Source organism: Ahaetulla prasina, chromosome 4 (genome assembly GCF_028640845.1).
Source record: "Ahaetulla prasina isolate Xishuangbanna chromosome 4, ASM2864084v1, whole genome shotgun sequence".
Taxonomy (NCBI): Eukaryota; Metazoa; Chordata; class Lepidosauria; order Squamata; family Colubridae; genus Ahaetulla; species Ahaetulla prasina.
Window position 1 is genome coordinate 72,461,908 of NC_080542.1, and position 16,229 is coordinate 72,478,136.

General features: G+C 41.3%; 1 protein-coding gene across 1 annotated transcript in view; it reads left to right on the forward strand.

Moving 5' to 3' along the window:
- TBX20 (T-box transcription factor 20) overlaps positions 1 to 16,229 on the forward strand; it is a 60,905-nt gene that overhangs the window by 21,057 nt on the left and 23,619 nt on the right. Inside the window, exons 4-5 of the mRNA XM_058183358.1 lie at positions 2,169 to 2,277; positions 9,204 to 9,362. Of these exons, the coding sequence (XP_058039341.1) occupies positions 2,169 to 2,277; positions 9,204 to 9,362 (268 nt within the window). The remainder of the gene's footprint in view (positions 1 to 2,168; positions 2,278 to 9,203; positions 9,363 to 16,229) is intronic.

Here is a 16,229-nt window from a genome sequence, read left to right on the forward strand (position 1 = left end):
CCAGGACCTTGAGATGTTGCAGTTTTGTAAATACATGGTGGTTGCCAAGCACCAGAATTTGATAACATGACCATGAGAATGCTGCAAGAGTCACAAATTTGAAAAGTGGTCATGTCACTGTTTTCAGTGCTGTTGTAACTTTGAATGGTCACTAAATGAATGGTTGTAAGCGAACTATCTATTGCCTATGGTTCTGCTAGCTCAACACCCACCCTCCCATTTATATCCAGCTTTTCTTCCAATAAATGCAAGACCACAAACATGGTTATCCCCAATTTGATCTTCATTAAAAAACCTATCTGGACTGGGGCAAAAGTAAATGTTATAAGCTAACTTTTGTCTTTTTCCAATGCTTCACCCATGCTTCTTCAACCTATTTTTCCAAGGGTGACTATAATTCATAACTGGAGGGCATCTGGAGAAGGCCACTGCATCTCAATGGAAAATGCTTATGTGACCTATGTGTTGTTATTTCAAGCTCTGGTCAGAATAGCTTCAGGGATAGAGAAACAGTGTATTTGGACAAAAAGATAGCGGAGACCATACTTCATACACGGAATCATTAAGCATTCACAAAGAGATAAAAATATGTCTGAGCCTTTCTAAAGGCCCAGGGAATAATAGCCTTAAATAGAAACATTTATTTGTGGTGAGACCAGTAAATGAAGTACTTGGTGGGTCTGTTTTATGTTGGTCATATTTATTTAGAATTTCCTGTTGATTTCAGTGGAATTCACTGGAGGTTGCTGCTCTTCAGCTTAGTTTTATTAACAGTGTGCTTGTAAGTAAGCCATGATGTGTCCTTATTCATATAGGGATATGGATCTAGAATTTTTCCAGAGCAAAAATATGGAATGAAGTATTTTCTATACCCTGAGAGATCAAAACTATGCAAGTAGAAAATATTACATTCTTTTACTTCATGAACCCTGTTGCAATTTATATTATTTCCTCTGGCTGAAAAAAAAAAGTGCTTTATGCCAGAAAAGCCATTTTTTAATCAGGATTATAATAAGCAGTGGTATTTGGCTTCATAATATTTATAAGAATAATAATGCATTGATGTTTTACTGTAGATGTTTTACTTTATGTAGGCTTTTAATCAATATTTTTAAATGCAAAGTGCCAGAAGTCTATTGTGAATCTGGTGTATCAATCACTGCTCAGATTGCTGGTAAATGAAGTCTTCTTGGATCATCTAATATGAAATAATCCTACTATCATTTTATGAGATTGATGCATGAAAGGCTAGAAAATCTATGTCTTAATAATCAATGTGGAAAACACAGTAGGACCATAACACAGATAACTGGTTCCTATAGTTTAGTGCTAGATTTATGTATAATTCTAGATTTCCAGATTTATAATGGGAATCCTTCCTGGAATTTTACTCTGAGTTTCCTGAAGTCATCTTTGGCATCATGAGCATAAAAAGAATGTGCTTTAACACTGAGAGATGGTTGTTATCCTGGTTGAAAATATGTTGGAGGGAAATATCTTTGATTTCATCAAACACAGGTAACTTTCCTCTTTCTAAGCTGTAATATCAGCATACTGTTATTTAAGATTTATCTTTTTAAGTCTCCATCCACTCCATTCCTACTGCAATTCCAAGTATGAAACTAGTATTTCCTATCCAGTTTAGATAAATCATCACTTGAAATTGTTAAAGGACTAGGAAAGATGAGTCGCAATGGAAAAGAATAAGAAAAAAATATATTCAGAATGAAAAACCCAAAGAATTAATTTTCAGAAAACTAAGTTGTTGTTTTTTTTGGTTTTTATTTAGTTCATTTGTTTGGTGCAAATACCTTGCAAAATCTTATGACTGAATCTTTTCCTCTACTTCTAACATCTAAAACTAAGTATCATTTAGATTTATATCTGTTCTTTGGTGCTTTTTTCCCCTTTTATGTGGGTTTAAGAGAAGGGTCTAAATATAGTTAGCCAAACTGAATTAAAGTTTTGAAAATGATGCCTACTAGTTTAAGTGCTAATGTTTTATGGAAAGCATCTATCTATCTATCTACCTACCTACCTATCTACCTACCTACCTACCTACCTACCTATCATCTGTCTGTCTGTCTGTCTGTCTGTCTGTCTGTCTGTCTGTCTGTCTGTCTATCTGCTTGCTGGGCCTTGATGAGCTTTGTTGTTTGGCTTTCCAGGCTATATGTGCATCCAGATTCTCCATTTACTGGGGAACAATTGCTGAAACAGATGGTATCCTTTGAAAAAGTGAAACTCACAAACAATGAGCTGGATCAGCATGGTCATGTGAGTACCTGGTCCTGTGAGTGTCAGCCCTGGAGGCCACTTTTTTTCTTTGGATCTTCAGGGCCGCCACACTTACTGTGGGAAACTGTGAGGGGTATTGCATGGAGTTGTAGAGATATCTAGCCATAACAACATTCTTTTCTCTGGGAGTCAAGGATGTTCAGCCTGCACCTGGAGTAGCGAGACTAGGAGGCATCTCCAGTTGGAATGGTGGATTGATTGGATCATGTGATGGACACGTGGATGCAGGAGAAGGGATTTTGACTTTCTTTTGGGTGGGAAAACCTAGAAGCTTTCAGATTCGAGTTTTCCCAGATGTGCCAATATGACATCTCTAATAAAGTGGAACTTTGAGGAACTTCTGGACTTGGAGTCTTTTTTTGTGGGGTGTTACTTGGAACTCTGACATTAACCCAACCTCCCTTAAAACTTCAACCAGCTCCCTGACCTCTGGGGTGCTGTCTGGGGTCCTGACCCTGAGTGCCGACATGACACTGGGCAGTCTAAAGACTCAGGGAAGATGGAAGAGACAATGGCAACCATGAGGGAACCACTGGGACTGGTTAAATGGTCCACCTCGAAAACATCTACTCCCCTTCTGAGTCTTGGTGAAGGCAGCAGAAGCCGCCAAAGCGGAACGCTAGCAGGATGCCCGGCCCAAAGAGCTGGTGCCTTGGCAAGCTGCTCAGCTGGATCCCTCTCCATGGGGCGAGGCTATGGGAGCTGCACCATCGCAGGAGGTTGCTGATCGGAATGATGCTGCAGTAACCACAAATGGGGGTGAGCAGAATGGAGCACACCCATGCCCTTGAGTGGAAAACACTGAGACCAGCTGATCTCAGTGAATCCGGGAGTGGGGCCTTCTGCCACTGATACAAAACCAGTCACTGACAGGTCTACTGGAATGGTTCAACCAGCTCAGCGTGGGCAGCATTGCACAACCTCCTATCACCGGCCCACCAAACTGGATTCTGGCTCAGCCTATGTTCACCTTCCCAGGCCAGGGGACCACAACTTCACAGAGTCAAGCATCAGCCTCGTTTCACTCAGCATGAAGCAGACTGCATCTTAGCCTTCCCTGTTGGGCCCAGTCTATTGGGATGACAGCTCCTGCTGGATTCGGCGTGGCACCATTCAAGACTTGCTAGGACAGTCCAGTCTGGTGCTGCGAGGAGAACCATTGGGATTGCTGAGGCCCAACACACACCCTCGCCAACTGTTCCTCAGATTGCCTCCTGCCGAACAGATCCCTCTGGCTGGGCCTTTTACCCCGGCCAGGATAGGTTCAATACCAGTGAATGCAAAGCACCAGCCCCACCACGGGCACTGGCACTGCAATCAGCACCGCCAGTCGCTCCTCCTCCACAGTTTAGAGCAACATTTGACGGGACCCCAGGGAAGTTGGCCTACTTTCTCAATCGGATTTGGTCCCACATCGATTGATATGGGGATCAATATCAGACTGATCAAGATATTGTATTGGCAATTGATGGGCTAAATGAGGGGAATGCAGTGGACTGGCTAACTGAACTACACAATGAAGGAGCCCCAGAGCTAGAGGACACTGATGAATTTGTCCAGCTGCTCTGACCTAATTAGAAGACACAGCCCACTGGCAAGAAGCTGAAGTCGAGATCAAAGCCTTGAAGCAAGCGGGCCAACCCCCAAAAGGCTTAGTATGGGAATTCCAGAGGCTGGCTGGGAAACTAAGAGACTGGCCTGAACACCTCCTCATCCACCACTTCAAAGAGGCCCTGGACCAGGACCTGTGGCATCAGAGGAGTTCTGGACTCCTCTAGTATACAGGGCTGGTATAATATAGCGATGGTCATGATCCATCCCCATCAGAAGCTGACCTTGGAGAAACCAGCAAAGAGGACTCTAGGTTGCTGAATTCCTGTCAAACTGACTAAACCTCTGCAACTTACGCCACCTGGGACTATCAAGTGCTACCAATGTGACCAACACAGGCACAGGGCATCCAAGTGCCTAGCCCCTGCCCCACTCCCTCAGATCTGGACTCCCTTGACATTCTGGGGAAGAACCCCAAGGAAACCACAGGATAAGGGGAGAATCACAAAACAGGCTTTGAGGTTCCTCTCTCCCAACTGGGAATGAGGAAACTCCAGCCAGGCTCCACCAACAGGAGCAGCAAGGAAGAGGACCCGATGGTAAGTGAAACCATCCACCCCTTCACTATCAAATCCCAAACTGTAGTGCCAGAAATGGAAGTCCAAGGGAAAGTAGAAGCTGTCATAGACACTGGCTGCACCAGATGACTGATCAGCTTCCCCATAGTCCAGTAGCTAGGGATAGGCATGAGACCCCTAATGTGCCCCATTCATTTTGAGCTAATAGGTGGAGCCCCTGCCACCTTAGTTAAAGAACTTGTTAGACTGGAGATGGGGTGCCACCGAGAGCTCATACAATTCATAGTAACCCCCAAAATGACTGAGTCAATCATATTGGATCTAGCTTGGCTGGATAAATGGAGCCCGACCGTCACATGGGAAGATGGTTACCGAAAGCTAAGAATAGGCATCAGTCCACTACCACCCATCCAGCCAGCCAGATGCCAAAAGGCAACAAACCTCAACAGCCCCAGCTGGCTAGAAGGCATGGCAGCCACTGCAGATGGACTTTCCAGCAGCCCACAGGTGCCAAAAGAGTACCAAGATCTGGAAGACATCTTTAGTGAGCAGAACTGCAACTTCCTCCCTACCCCCCAACCCATCAGGAGACTGCATGATTGAGTTCATGCCAGGAGCAAAGTTGCCTAAACTGAAAATGTACTCTATGACCCCAAAAGAAATGGCCGAACTAAGAAAATGCATCATTGTCAACTTAGCAAGGGGTTTCATCCAGCCTGCTAAATCCATAGTGGCAGCCCCAATACTGTTTAAAGAGAAAAAAGACAGAGAGATGAGGCTCTGCATGGATTTCTGCAGAATTAATGCCATATGCATGGAGAACACCTCCCCCCTCCCCCAATGAAGGACATGCTAAGTCAGCTACTGAAGGGCAAGATGTTCACCAAGACACATACAGATTAGAGAAGGTGACGAATGGAAGACCGCATTTAACTGCCCACTTGGTAATTTCTAATTCAAAGTCATGTCATTTGGCCTACAAGGAACACCCCCAGTCTTCATGCAGCTGATTAATGATGTGCTACACAAGCACCTGTACAAAGGGGTCCTAGTTTACCTGATTGACATACTCATACTCAGTGAAACTCTAAAAGAGCATGTAAAGCTAGTGCGGCAAGTGCTGAAAAAACTAGCTACAAAGCTCTACGTGAAACTGTCAAACTGTGAATTCCATAAAACCTCCCTAGACTACTGGGCTACGGAGTGTCAAGTAAAGGAGTGGACATGGACCCAGGGAAAGTGAAAGCAGTGCTAGACTAGCACTCCATGTACCCACAAACAAGCTTCCTGGGTTTTGCTAACGTCTATAGACAATTCATTGCCGCATTTGGAGAAGTAGCTCTGCCCTTAATGGAGCTATTAAAAACATGAAACTGTGCCTGATGCAACTGCTCGCCTGGTCACTGGATTGCCAAAGAGCCTTTGAAAATTTAAAGCGGCTTTTTGCCAAGGAGCCGATTCCTCAACCCCCTGACCCTGAAAGACAATTCATTGTCCAAGCTGATGCCAGTGATATGGCGGTACCGATAGTGCTTCTATAGAAAACCCCACAGGATCAGCTCTTGACCTGTGTGTATGTGTCCAAAAACCTCACCAACACAGAAAGGCAGTGGAAATTTGGGAGAAGGAAGCCTACGCAGTCCGCTGGGCTCTCCTCTCCTGGAGACACTTCCTGGAAGGGAGCAAGTTTCCTTTTGAGGTTTGGACTGATCACAAAAACCTTGAAGCCCTAAAAACTTCCAGAAAACTCTCTCCCCAGCAATCCCACTGGGCACAATATTTCTGACAGTTTAACTTTGAGTTAAAGTACATCTCGGGGGAAGAACCATGAAGATAAGATCAGGGAAACAAGTGGCTAACCCCAGCTGGCCCTGGGAGGAGATTGTGATGGACTTTATAGTCAAGCTCCAGGAGAGAGGAGGGAATACAGTCATTTGGAAAGTAATCAATTTGTTTTCCAAGCAAGCCTATGTTACTGCTTGCTTGGGATTACCCTCAGCCAAGAAACTGGCTAAGACGTTTATCAAGCCGATATACCAGCTGCATGGAGTGCCCAACTGGGTAATCTCAGATCAAGGCATCCAATTCTGGAGGGAGTTCCTGAAATTGGTTTGGTCTACTCAGGGGCTTACCTCAGCTTTCCACCCAAGCATGAATGGACCCACAGAACAAGCAAACACAATGGTGGAGCAATACATAAGGTGTTATGTGGATTACCAGCAACAGAACTGGGTGGACCTGCTGCCATTCACAGAAATAGCTTACAACAATGCTATACACAGCAGCACCAGATTGACCCCCTTTCAGGTGACCAGCAGCATGGACTTTGTTCCCATGCCTAAGCTGCAGTGGTGGGATTCAAATAACAACCTGTTCTCTGCCCTAATGGCCATTTGGATGGGTGTGGCCATTGTGGGCATGACCAGGGGAGTGCCAAGCAGCACTCATCCTCCTGTACCCCCCTGGGAGCAAAAGGGGGCTGCGGGGGTATGCCCCCCCATGCCATTTTGGGCCTAGTAGGCCTCCCTGCATTTACCTGGGAGCCAAAATGGGGTGCAAGGGGATTCTTGAAAGGGGAGGGGCCAGCCAGTAATTTAACTTCCAGCTGCCCAAACCATACTGAACTGGCTGAATCGTACTACTGCTGAGCTGCCCAGAGAGCCACCTTCCTCCATGACTCTAACCAAATGGAATTGTTAAAGAAGGGTTGGGGAGACACCAAGAAAGCACTGGTGGAAGCCGCTGAAGCATATAAAAAACAAGCAGACAAACACCAATCTCTCCAGCGCCCCCACTCCATGTGTGAGATCGGGTTTACCTATTAACCAAATATATTAGATTGAAATCACCCAGTAAAAAGCTGGGGCCTAAGTTTCTAGGACCTTTTCTAATAGTGAAAGTAATTAACCCAGTGACAGTTCAGCTTAACCTTCCATGCATACTAGGGAAAGTGCATCCCGTCTTTCACTGCAGTGAAGCTGGCAGTTGGTTCAAGGTTGACACTACCGACTCGACTAGCACCCAAATCTATAGTGGTGCAGGGGGAGAGCCATTATGAGATTAAGAAAATCCTAGACTCTAGATTGTACAGAGGTTGATTACAATATCTACAAAGGTAACCTTTGTCAGAGAGATTAGTAAAGCAGTTCCATGACATATTCCCTGATAAGCCAAAGGACCCCTCGGGGGGGAGGGGGAGAGGTGATTAGGGACTACTTGAATTAAGCCCCTATGTTCCTCTCATTGCAGGACATGACCATCGGTTGAGGGGGGGCAGCCTGTCAGCCCTGGAGGCCATCTTTTCATTGGATCTTCAGGGCTGCCACACTTAGTGTTGTCGGAAACTGGGAGGGGGGATTGAATGGAGTTGTAGAGATATCTAGCCATAACAACATTATTTTCTCTGGGAGTCAAGGACATTCAGCCTGCACCTGGAGTGGCATGACTAGGAGGCATCTCCAGTTGGGACGGTGGATTGATTGGACCATGTGATGGACATGTGGGTGCAGGGGAAGGGACTTTGACTTTCTTTTGGGTGAAATCCGAAAGCTTCTGGGTTGACATCTCTAATAAAGTGGAACTTTGAAGAACTTCTGGCCTCAGATTCTCCTTTCGTTAGGGGTGTTACTTGGAACTGAAAGGAAAACAATGCTCCACCCTCTGCCACACCTGTTGGAAATGAAAAAAAAACAAACCAATAATAATTGTTCCTATGATTATTAAGTAAACTTTAAAAGCTGTGAAGTTTCATGGACTGAGAGCAGGGGATGGGGCATGTAACAGTATCTTATATCATGGAAGATATTTTAGCATTTATTCTTCTGCTCTAAAAGCCCATTTTAGACATCTGTAACAGCTAACTGTTAATTATCTAATAATTTCTGTCCTGAAAATGTTCCCTATCTTCTTTTTGTTTGATATGTTTTGAAGAACAATAAAACAAGTCTAAATGTTGGAATCTGCAATTATGCAAAACTTGGGAATGCAACCTGCATTTAGTCCACTTTCTTGGGTGACAGAGCTGGAAAGTATTAGATATCTAGAGATATTGTTACATAATAATATTACATAATAATATATCAGTTTAATGAAACTAAATTATAGTTGTCTTGATTCTGCCATATATTGGAGCAAGTTCTTCAGCATGCCATATGTGTCTCTTAGCCAAAAGCCTTTTGTATCCCTGATGTAAAATGTCAATCTCCACATTTAAATTTAAGATAAATACTGTATGTCTGGCTATATTAAGACTGAATGTGAAGAAATGTAAATTGCCTTCTTATTTATTTAAATGGGAATTTAAGTATAAATAATCTTACCCTTTGTTTTGAAGCTATCTGGCACCAGTACCTCTGAGACTTCCAAAACCCTCCTGGGAATCTGACTGAGTGACAAAAACTAAGGAGGAAAACCATGTTGGCTTTTATCTGCCTCCATTTTAAAACCTTTAGCATCCTTCCTCTTACTGAACCTTATGGAGTGGAATTAATTTGTGGCAATTGTATAGTGTAGTGTAATATAGTATAGTATAGTATAGTATAGTATAGTATAGTATAGTATAGTATAGTATAGTATAGTATAGTATAGTATAGTATAGTAGTGAGCCTAGGACTAAGACCAGGACCCAAATGATCTATGATTTCTTCTGATGCTAGCCTAGAATCTGGCATGTCTTTTTTGTCCTCTTCTGCTATAGCAGTTTTGATGGATAAAACAATATAATTTGCTGACTGAAAATGATTCTGATTGTGTTTTCCCTCTTTTTATCCTCATTAGATAATATTGAATTCTATGCACAAATATCAACCTAGAGTGCATATCATCAAAAAGAAGGATCACACAGCCTCCTTGCTTAACTTGAAATCTGAAGAGTTCAGGACATTTATATTCCCAGAGACAGTGTTTACAGCTGTCACTGCCTACCAAAACCAACTGGTGAGTGTTTTCACCCAATTCACTAACTATTGTCAATGTTATTCTTTTGTAAATTCTATCAAAAGTGGGGCTGAATGATACAAACATTCTCAGAGTGGGGTAGAAAAGACAAAATGATCTATTTTCCTTTAATTACAGAACATCTGAGTGGGATCTAATTTAATTTTTAAAAAGGCCTGCAGCCTAATTTAAGAGTACTTCTAGCTTCGCTCCTTCTCTTCTTGGTCCTATATGTTACACTTGACAAAAACATCATATAAAAATACTTGGCCAGTGCAGAGTTTCAGTGCTGAGGGTCAGAACTTGACAGTATTAATGTTTTCCAAAAAATTATTATTGGCAAGGCCTTACCTCAGAATATGCTACTTTTCAATCAGAACACATATCAATTTCTTATATAAAAAATATTCCCCCTCTCCTCTATATTTGCTGTAATATTTGGGCAGATCTTTGCCTAGACAACTGATACAGATTTCTTATACAAATTTGGAGCATGTATCAGTTTTAGGTATCTAGGTGTTTTTTTCTTCAAAATTAAAATTGAGATCTTTTTTCAATCTGCTATGGCAGTTAACTAACCTAAGGTGATTGTGCATGTCAGCACAAAACATTGATCATAACAAAGCCAGTGGGGAAATATAATGTAGGAGGTTATGTTTCAGTCCTCAGAGTTCCTAACTATTTTGGTCTGAAGTATGTATGCACACACTTATGCTCATGCTAACTACAATATTTCTGCCAATTCTAGGATTTCTGGTGTAATATTCCTAGATTCCTTCTGAATTATTCTCTTCCAGTCAGGAGACGTATCTGATTGCTCAATTAATTGGACAAAAACTGAAAACTAGGAATAACTTGATTAGGAAAATTGCAGGAACAGGCTAAGGGAGCACAACCCAAAACATTATGTATAGTGGTACTATCATTAGTATGCTCTGTTGCTGAATACTGTCCAACTGTGTGGGGAAGAAATTGTCATACAACAAGATTGATATTCATTTTAAGGACACAATGAGAATAATATCTGGAACCCGTAAATCCACACTGGTCTCATGGTTGCATAGTCTTTCTAACATTGCCTCTCCTGATTTCAGATGACAAACAACAGACAGTTTGAGAGCAAAATAAGATAAACACCCCATCGACTCTTAGAAATCTTCCAATATATAAAATATTAGATCATCTCTCACCAGGCTTAAATCTAGGAAACCAATTTTGAATAACATATCACAATCTTACAATCTGAATAGAATAGAATAGAATAGAATAGAATAGAATAGAATGGAATGGAATGGAATGGAATGGAATGGAATGGAATGGAATGGAATGGAATGGAATGGAATTTTTTTATTGGCCAAGTGTGATTGGACATACAAGGAATTTGTCTTGGTGCATATGCTCTCAGTGTACATAAAAGAAAAGATATGTTCATCAAGAATTCTAAGGTACAACACTAAATGATAGTCATAGGAAACAATATCAGTATCGATATAAATTGTAAGGATACAAGCAACAAAGTTACAGTCATACAGTCATAAGTGGAAGGAGATGGGTGATGGGAACGATGAGATGATTAATAATAGTGCAGATTTAGTAATAGTAATTTAGTAATGATGAATAGTAGTTAAGATGGGTGACTTTTAATAACCACAATCAAACAGATCATATAGTTGCCCTGAAAAATGTGGAGCCACCTGAATAGAATCAAGACAGGCCATGCCAGAACTAGGGCAAAGCTCTTTAAATGGGGAATGGCCGAGAGCCCACAATGTGACTGTGATGCATCAGAAAAAATGATAAAATATATAGCTTGAGGATGTCTCCTCAGGAAATTTCAAGGCACCTGATATGATCTCACCCCAGCCATACTAGGAGCAGTTAGATGCTTAGCTTCCTTAGATATCGAATCATAACATGTATGCCATTGCAATTCTATTGTTCCATAGTATAATGATTTTATTTTAATTTAATATATTATCTGCTATACTTTATTGTCCACATATTGCATATATACACAAACACATAATATGTCGTTATATATTTGCTGATGTTTTATTTAAACTACATTATTATATCAGTGATTATATAACTTCTGCAGATGCCATTCGTTAAATAAAATAAATGGGACATATCAGACTAGTAACTCCTATAGGAACAAACTACTGTAAATAATGTCTGCTAAAGAAAGTTTTAACATGCATTAACAGAGAGATGAACATTTGTAATCCTCTTAGTTTTGTTATAATGCAATTCTTATCAACACTTACCTTGGCTCACAAGTTACTATACATTAGTTAGAACTAATTTTTTTTAAGGTACTAGATTGAAGAATGTGCCTCCAATTGCAATCTGAAATCTGCATTTTTAAAATATATCAGTTCCACAGAGAAGCACATTTCCTCAATGGGATCTTGAGTCTGCAACCTTCTGGACTCTTAAGTAGCTGGTAGGGAAATTGAAAAGTTACAGTCCTTATACATTTGGATATTGCCCAGTTGTTGATGGATACTACAGAACATAATGCTGAAATGCATGTAACATATAGTTTATTTTGTTTCAAATAACAGTTTATAAGTATAAAAGTCTAGGTGTTATTGCTATTGTTATTTTGAAGATTATCTGGGCAGCCACCAAATTTATTTGATGTAACTCACCATATCTGAGGTTGCTTCCACACTGCAGTTGTTTCATCTCCCCCTCTCTAAATAGCATAATGAAGCTGATTAGTAGTTATTGAGAATAAGAATATTGAAGTGTTCTTTCTATGTGTTCAATCTAATCCATCCATCTGCTAGATTTGCATTGTTGACTTTGAAGCTGCAGCAGTTGAACTGTGTTTTTCTACAGAGAGAAGGAGGCTGATTTGAGTTCATGAGTCAAAAACATTCTCCAATGGAAAAATAGACCACCCAGAAGCTCAACAAAATTAGGGCACTGCAAAGAAATAATCAGTTCTACTCTGGCTTCAAAAAGCTGCATTGCAGCAAGAAAAATCAATTCAGCTTTCACAATTACCTTACCATGTATTTGCATTGACTGTAGTTGTTTCTAAACCAGCACAAATGCTATCCATCTAGCTCAGGGGTATCAAACTCAAGGCCTGTTGGCTGGATGAAGCCCATGGGGTGCTTAGATCTGACCCATGGGGCCACCCTAGAACAAGAAAGGGCCAGCCTATGGTGACTCTGCCAAATGAAAATGATGCTCGGGAGGGCCATGCATGGGCCTCCCGAGCTCTATTTCTGCTATGATGGCCTCCTGCAAACCTCTGCCAGTGAAAACGAAGCTTGGGAGGCCCGAACTCCATTTTCACTGGCAGAGTGCTCGGGTCGCCACAGGCGCCCCCCCGACATGAGTGAGGTAGAGCTGGTCATACCCACCCTGGCCACTCCCACCCATCCCCCAAGGTCAAAGACAACCCTGATGCAGCCTTCAGTGAAATTAAGTTTGACACCCCTGATCTAGCCTATCAATGCCATAGAGTTTATTGTGAAACTGAAAGGCAGGGGGCTTGAGGTATAATAATAGAATAGAATAGAATAGAATAGAATAGAATAGAATAGAATAGAATAGAATAGAATAGAATAGAATAGAATAGAATAGAATAGAATTTTTATTGGCCAAGTGTGATTGGACACACAAGGAATTTGTCTTGGTGCATATGCTCTCAGTGTACATAAAAGAAAAGATACCTTCATCAAGGTACAACATTTACAACACAAATGATGGTCAATATATCAATATAAATCATAAGGATTGCCAGCAACAAAGTTACAGTCATACAGTCATAAGTGGAAAGAGATTGGTGATGGGAACTATGAGAAGATTAATAGTAGTGCAGATTCAGTAAATAGTTTGACAGTGTTGAGGGAATTATTTGTTTAGCAGAGTGATGGCCTTCGGGAAAAAACTGTTCTTGTGTCTAGTTGTTCTGGTGTGCAGTGCTCTATAGTGTCATTTTGAGGGTAGGAGTTGAAACAGTTTATGTCCAGGATGTGAGGGATCTGTAAATATTTTCACGGCCCTCTTCTTGATTCGTGCAGTATACAGGTCCTCAATAGAAGGCAGGTTGGTAGCAATTATTTTTTCTCCAGTTCTAATTATCCTCTGAAGTCTCTGTCTTTCTTGTTGGGTTGCAGAACCGAACCAGACAGTTATAGAGGTGCAAATGACAGACTCAATAATTCCTCTGTAGAACTGAATCAGCAGCTCCTTGGGCAGTCTTAGCTTACTGAGTTGGCGCAGAAAGAACATTCTTTGTTGTCCTTTTTTGATGATGTTTTTTTGATGTTAGCTGTCCATTTTAGATCTTGCGATATGATAGAAGCTAGAAATTTGAAGGTTTCTACTGTTGATACTGTGTTGTCAAGTATTGTGAGAGGTGGAAGTACGGAAGGGTTTCTCCTAAAGTCTACCACCATTTCTATGGTTTTGAGTGTGTTCAGTTCCAGATTGTTTCGGTCGCACCACAAGGCTAGTCGTTCGACCTCTCGTCTATATGCGGATGAATGAAATGAATTCCTCAATAAAATTAAAATCTATGGGCTTTCACTGGACTGGAGATTATAGAATTGCTGAATTCTTCATTTTGATAAATATCATTTTTCAAAATCTATTTAGAATTCTTTTTGTCTTCTTTAATATTTCAAACAATTTTCTAGAATGGCCCAGGAAGCATTTTATCAATGGATATAGTGAATGCCTTCTTTTGAACTAATTTAACTGAAACATTCCAGAGGTAGGTTTGGAATCAAGGATGTTTTTCTCCCTCTCCCTCCTAATTTTCAAACTCTCAAAATAGTTTTTTGACATACATCCTAAACTATGTCAGAATAACCCTTCTCTGATCCTGGGTGTGCATGCATCCTAGTCATTTGGAGACGTGTTTTTAGAGAATCACAAGACCACTGCTTATATCTAGAAGAGGCAGACTTTTCCAACACCTTATTAATATAGACAAGTCTGAGCTTTTTGATTACAAAGAGAGGTAGCATGCACAATATAGATGAAGGAGGAAATGGTACCCTGTATTGCTCCAGACTAAAGCTTGGTTTACTGGTTCACATAAATAGCATTAGTGAGACCTTAGAGGAAGTGGATAGCTGTTCTGGAGCCCTTCTATATTCTAGATCTGGCAGTCATTCATATTTTCATTAATAGCTCAGCCTATCAAATTTGCCAGATCTGAGTGAAATACCTAAATTCTTAGGGAAAAGAAATCAAATGCTCAAATATAGGATGGAGATACAAGATTTGGGAATACCATATGTGAATATTGTAAGATGCAAACAATCAAAATAGCTCAGAGGCTTATATTAAGAGGTTTCTTTATTGTTGACTTAACTCTACAAAAGAATCTTGTAAGACTGCCTGCTTTCTTAGAAAGCCAGATATAAATATGTTTGACTTCCTATGGTTCCTCCCACTTATAGCGCCCAAACTGCAATGAATTTTAACTCTCCCCCCATCCCAGGCTTTCTTCCTTTTAGTCACTGATTTCCCTACATCATGTTCCTAAAACTGTAATTAATCCCAGAAACTAACATGAGTTAGTAATGAGACATAGCTATTACAAATGCATATATAACGTCTACTATATCAATAGAGAGTCTGTTTCCAAGTCATTAAAAGCAGTAGTCCCTCTCTTTTCTCCACTGGCCGGAACTCACCTTGATAGTAGTTATAGAATTCATATTTTAAAAAAAGATTTAGATAAACTTGTTCAAAGAAGAGCATAAGGATGCTTGTGGGATTAAAAACCAAATCTTAATGATTAAATCTAAAGGCAACTGAGCATCTCTGATTTCTATGGTAGGGATAGCAACCTGACTTTATTATTTGTCCTCTCCCTCCACATTGTATTTTAAGTATACTTAAATATATTATTATTTATATAATATAGAAGAAGTTAGCATATAGTAAAGCAGCATACCAGTTTATAGCACTAGTTTTGTTTCCAAGAACAGATATTGAGGGAGAGAAAAGGAGATGCTGCCTGGGAAGCAATAGGAAACAATTGAACAAGAAAGGGGGGAGTCCACAGTTGCTTAATGGCAGAGAACAAACAGGTCCCCCCACTCCAATAGACCAGATAGCTGCAGAAGACTTTTAGACTTGCAAGATTCTGTTAATGTAACCTTACCAATAAAATAGAATTGGATCATCTGACCATGTTTCTTCTCTGATTTATTGGAAGACTGACAATATCGTTCTTGGGAATAAAACTAGTGCACCGCATCTGGTAACCCTGCTAGTGGCCAGGAACATTGTTCTATCCCAGTTTCAAGAGTCCTGTTAAATCGAAAGGCAGACATAATCCCAAATTTGAATTAATTTCTATTTCCACCACTTATTCTTATGATATTGGGGAGGAAAGTGTTTTCGGGTGGCAGCACCAGCTGGAACCACCCGCTGCCTGAAATAGGATGCTCTCTTTTTTTGCCTCTGCATGCCCCATTTTTGGAATTGGGGAGGAAAGTGTTTTCTGGTGGCAGCACAGGGGGAGTGTGGCAGGCCCTACCACCCGATTCCACTTTCCTTCCAGATTCCAGAAACGGGACATGCAGTTCCAGGTGGCAGAGATCGCGGCAACAGTGTGGTTTGGGTGGCAGCCCCTTGCTTTATGCCCCCTGCGCAGCATCCGCTTTGCCAACCGAGTCCTGACCTCTGCACTTCCCCGGGCCCCTTCCAGAATCAGGCTCCAACCGAGGCAGCAAAGGTGCAGGGGGCTTGCCGGGAAGCCTGGCACTGTGTTTACAAGAGAGCAGCATCTAGGAGGACTGAAGTGCTGCGTCTCTATCAGGCCTTGCTGTGAGAAAGCCAGACTTTCAATGCCTATGGCTAAAGGTAGGAAGACGGGCGTCTCGA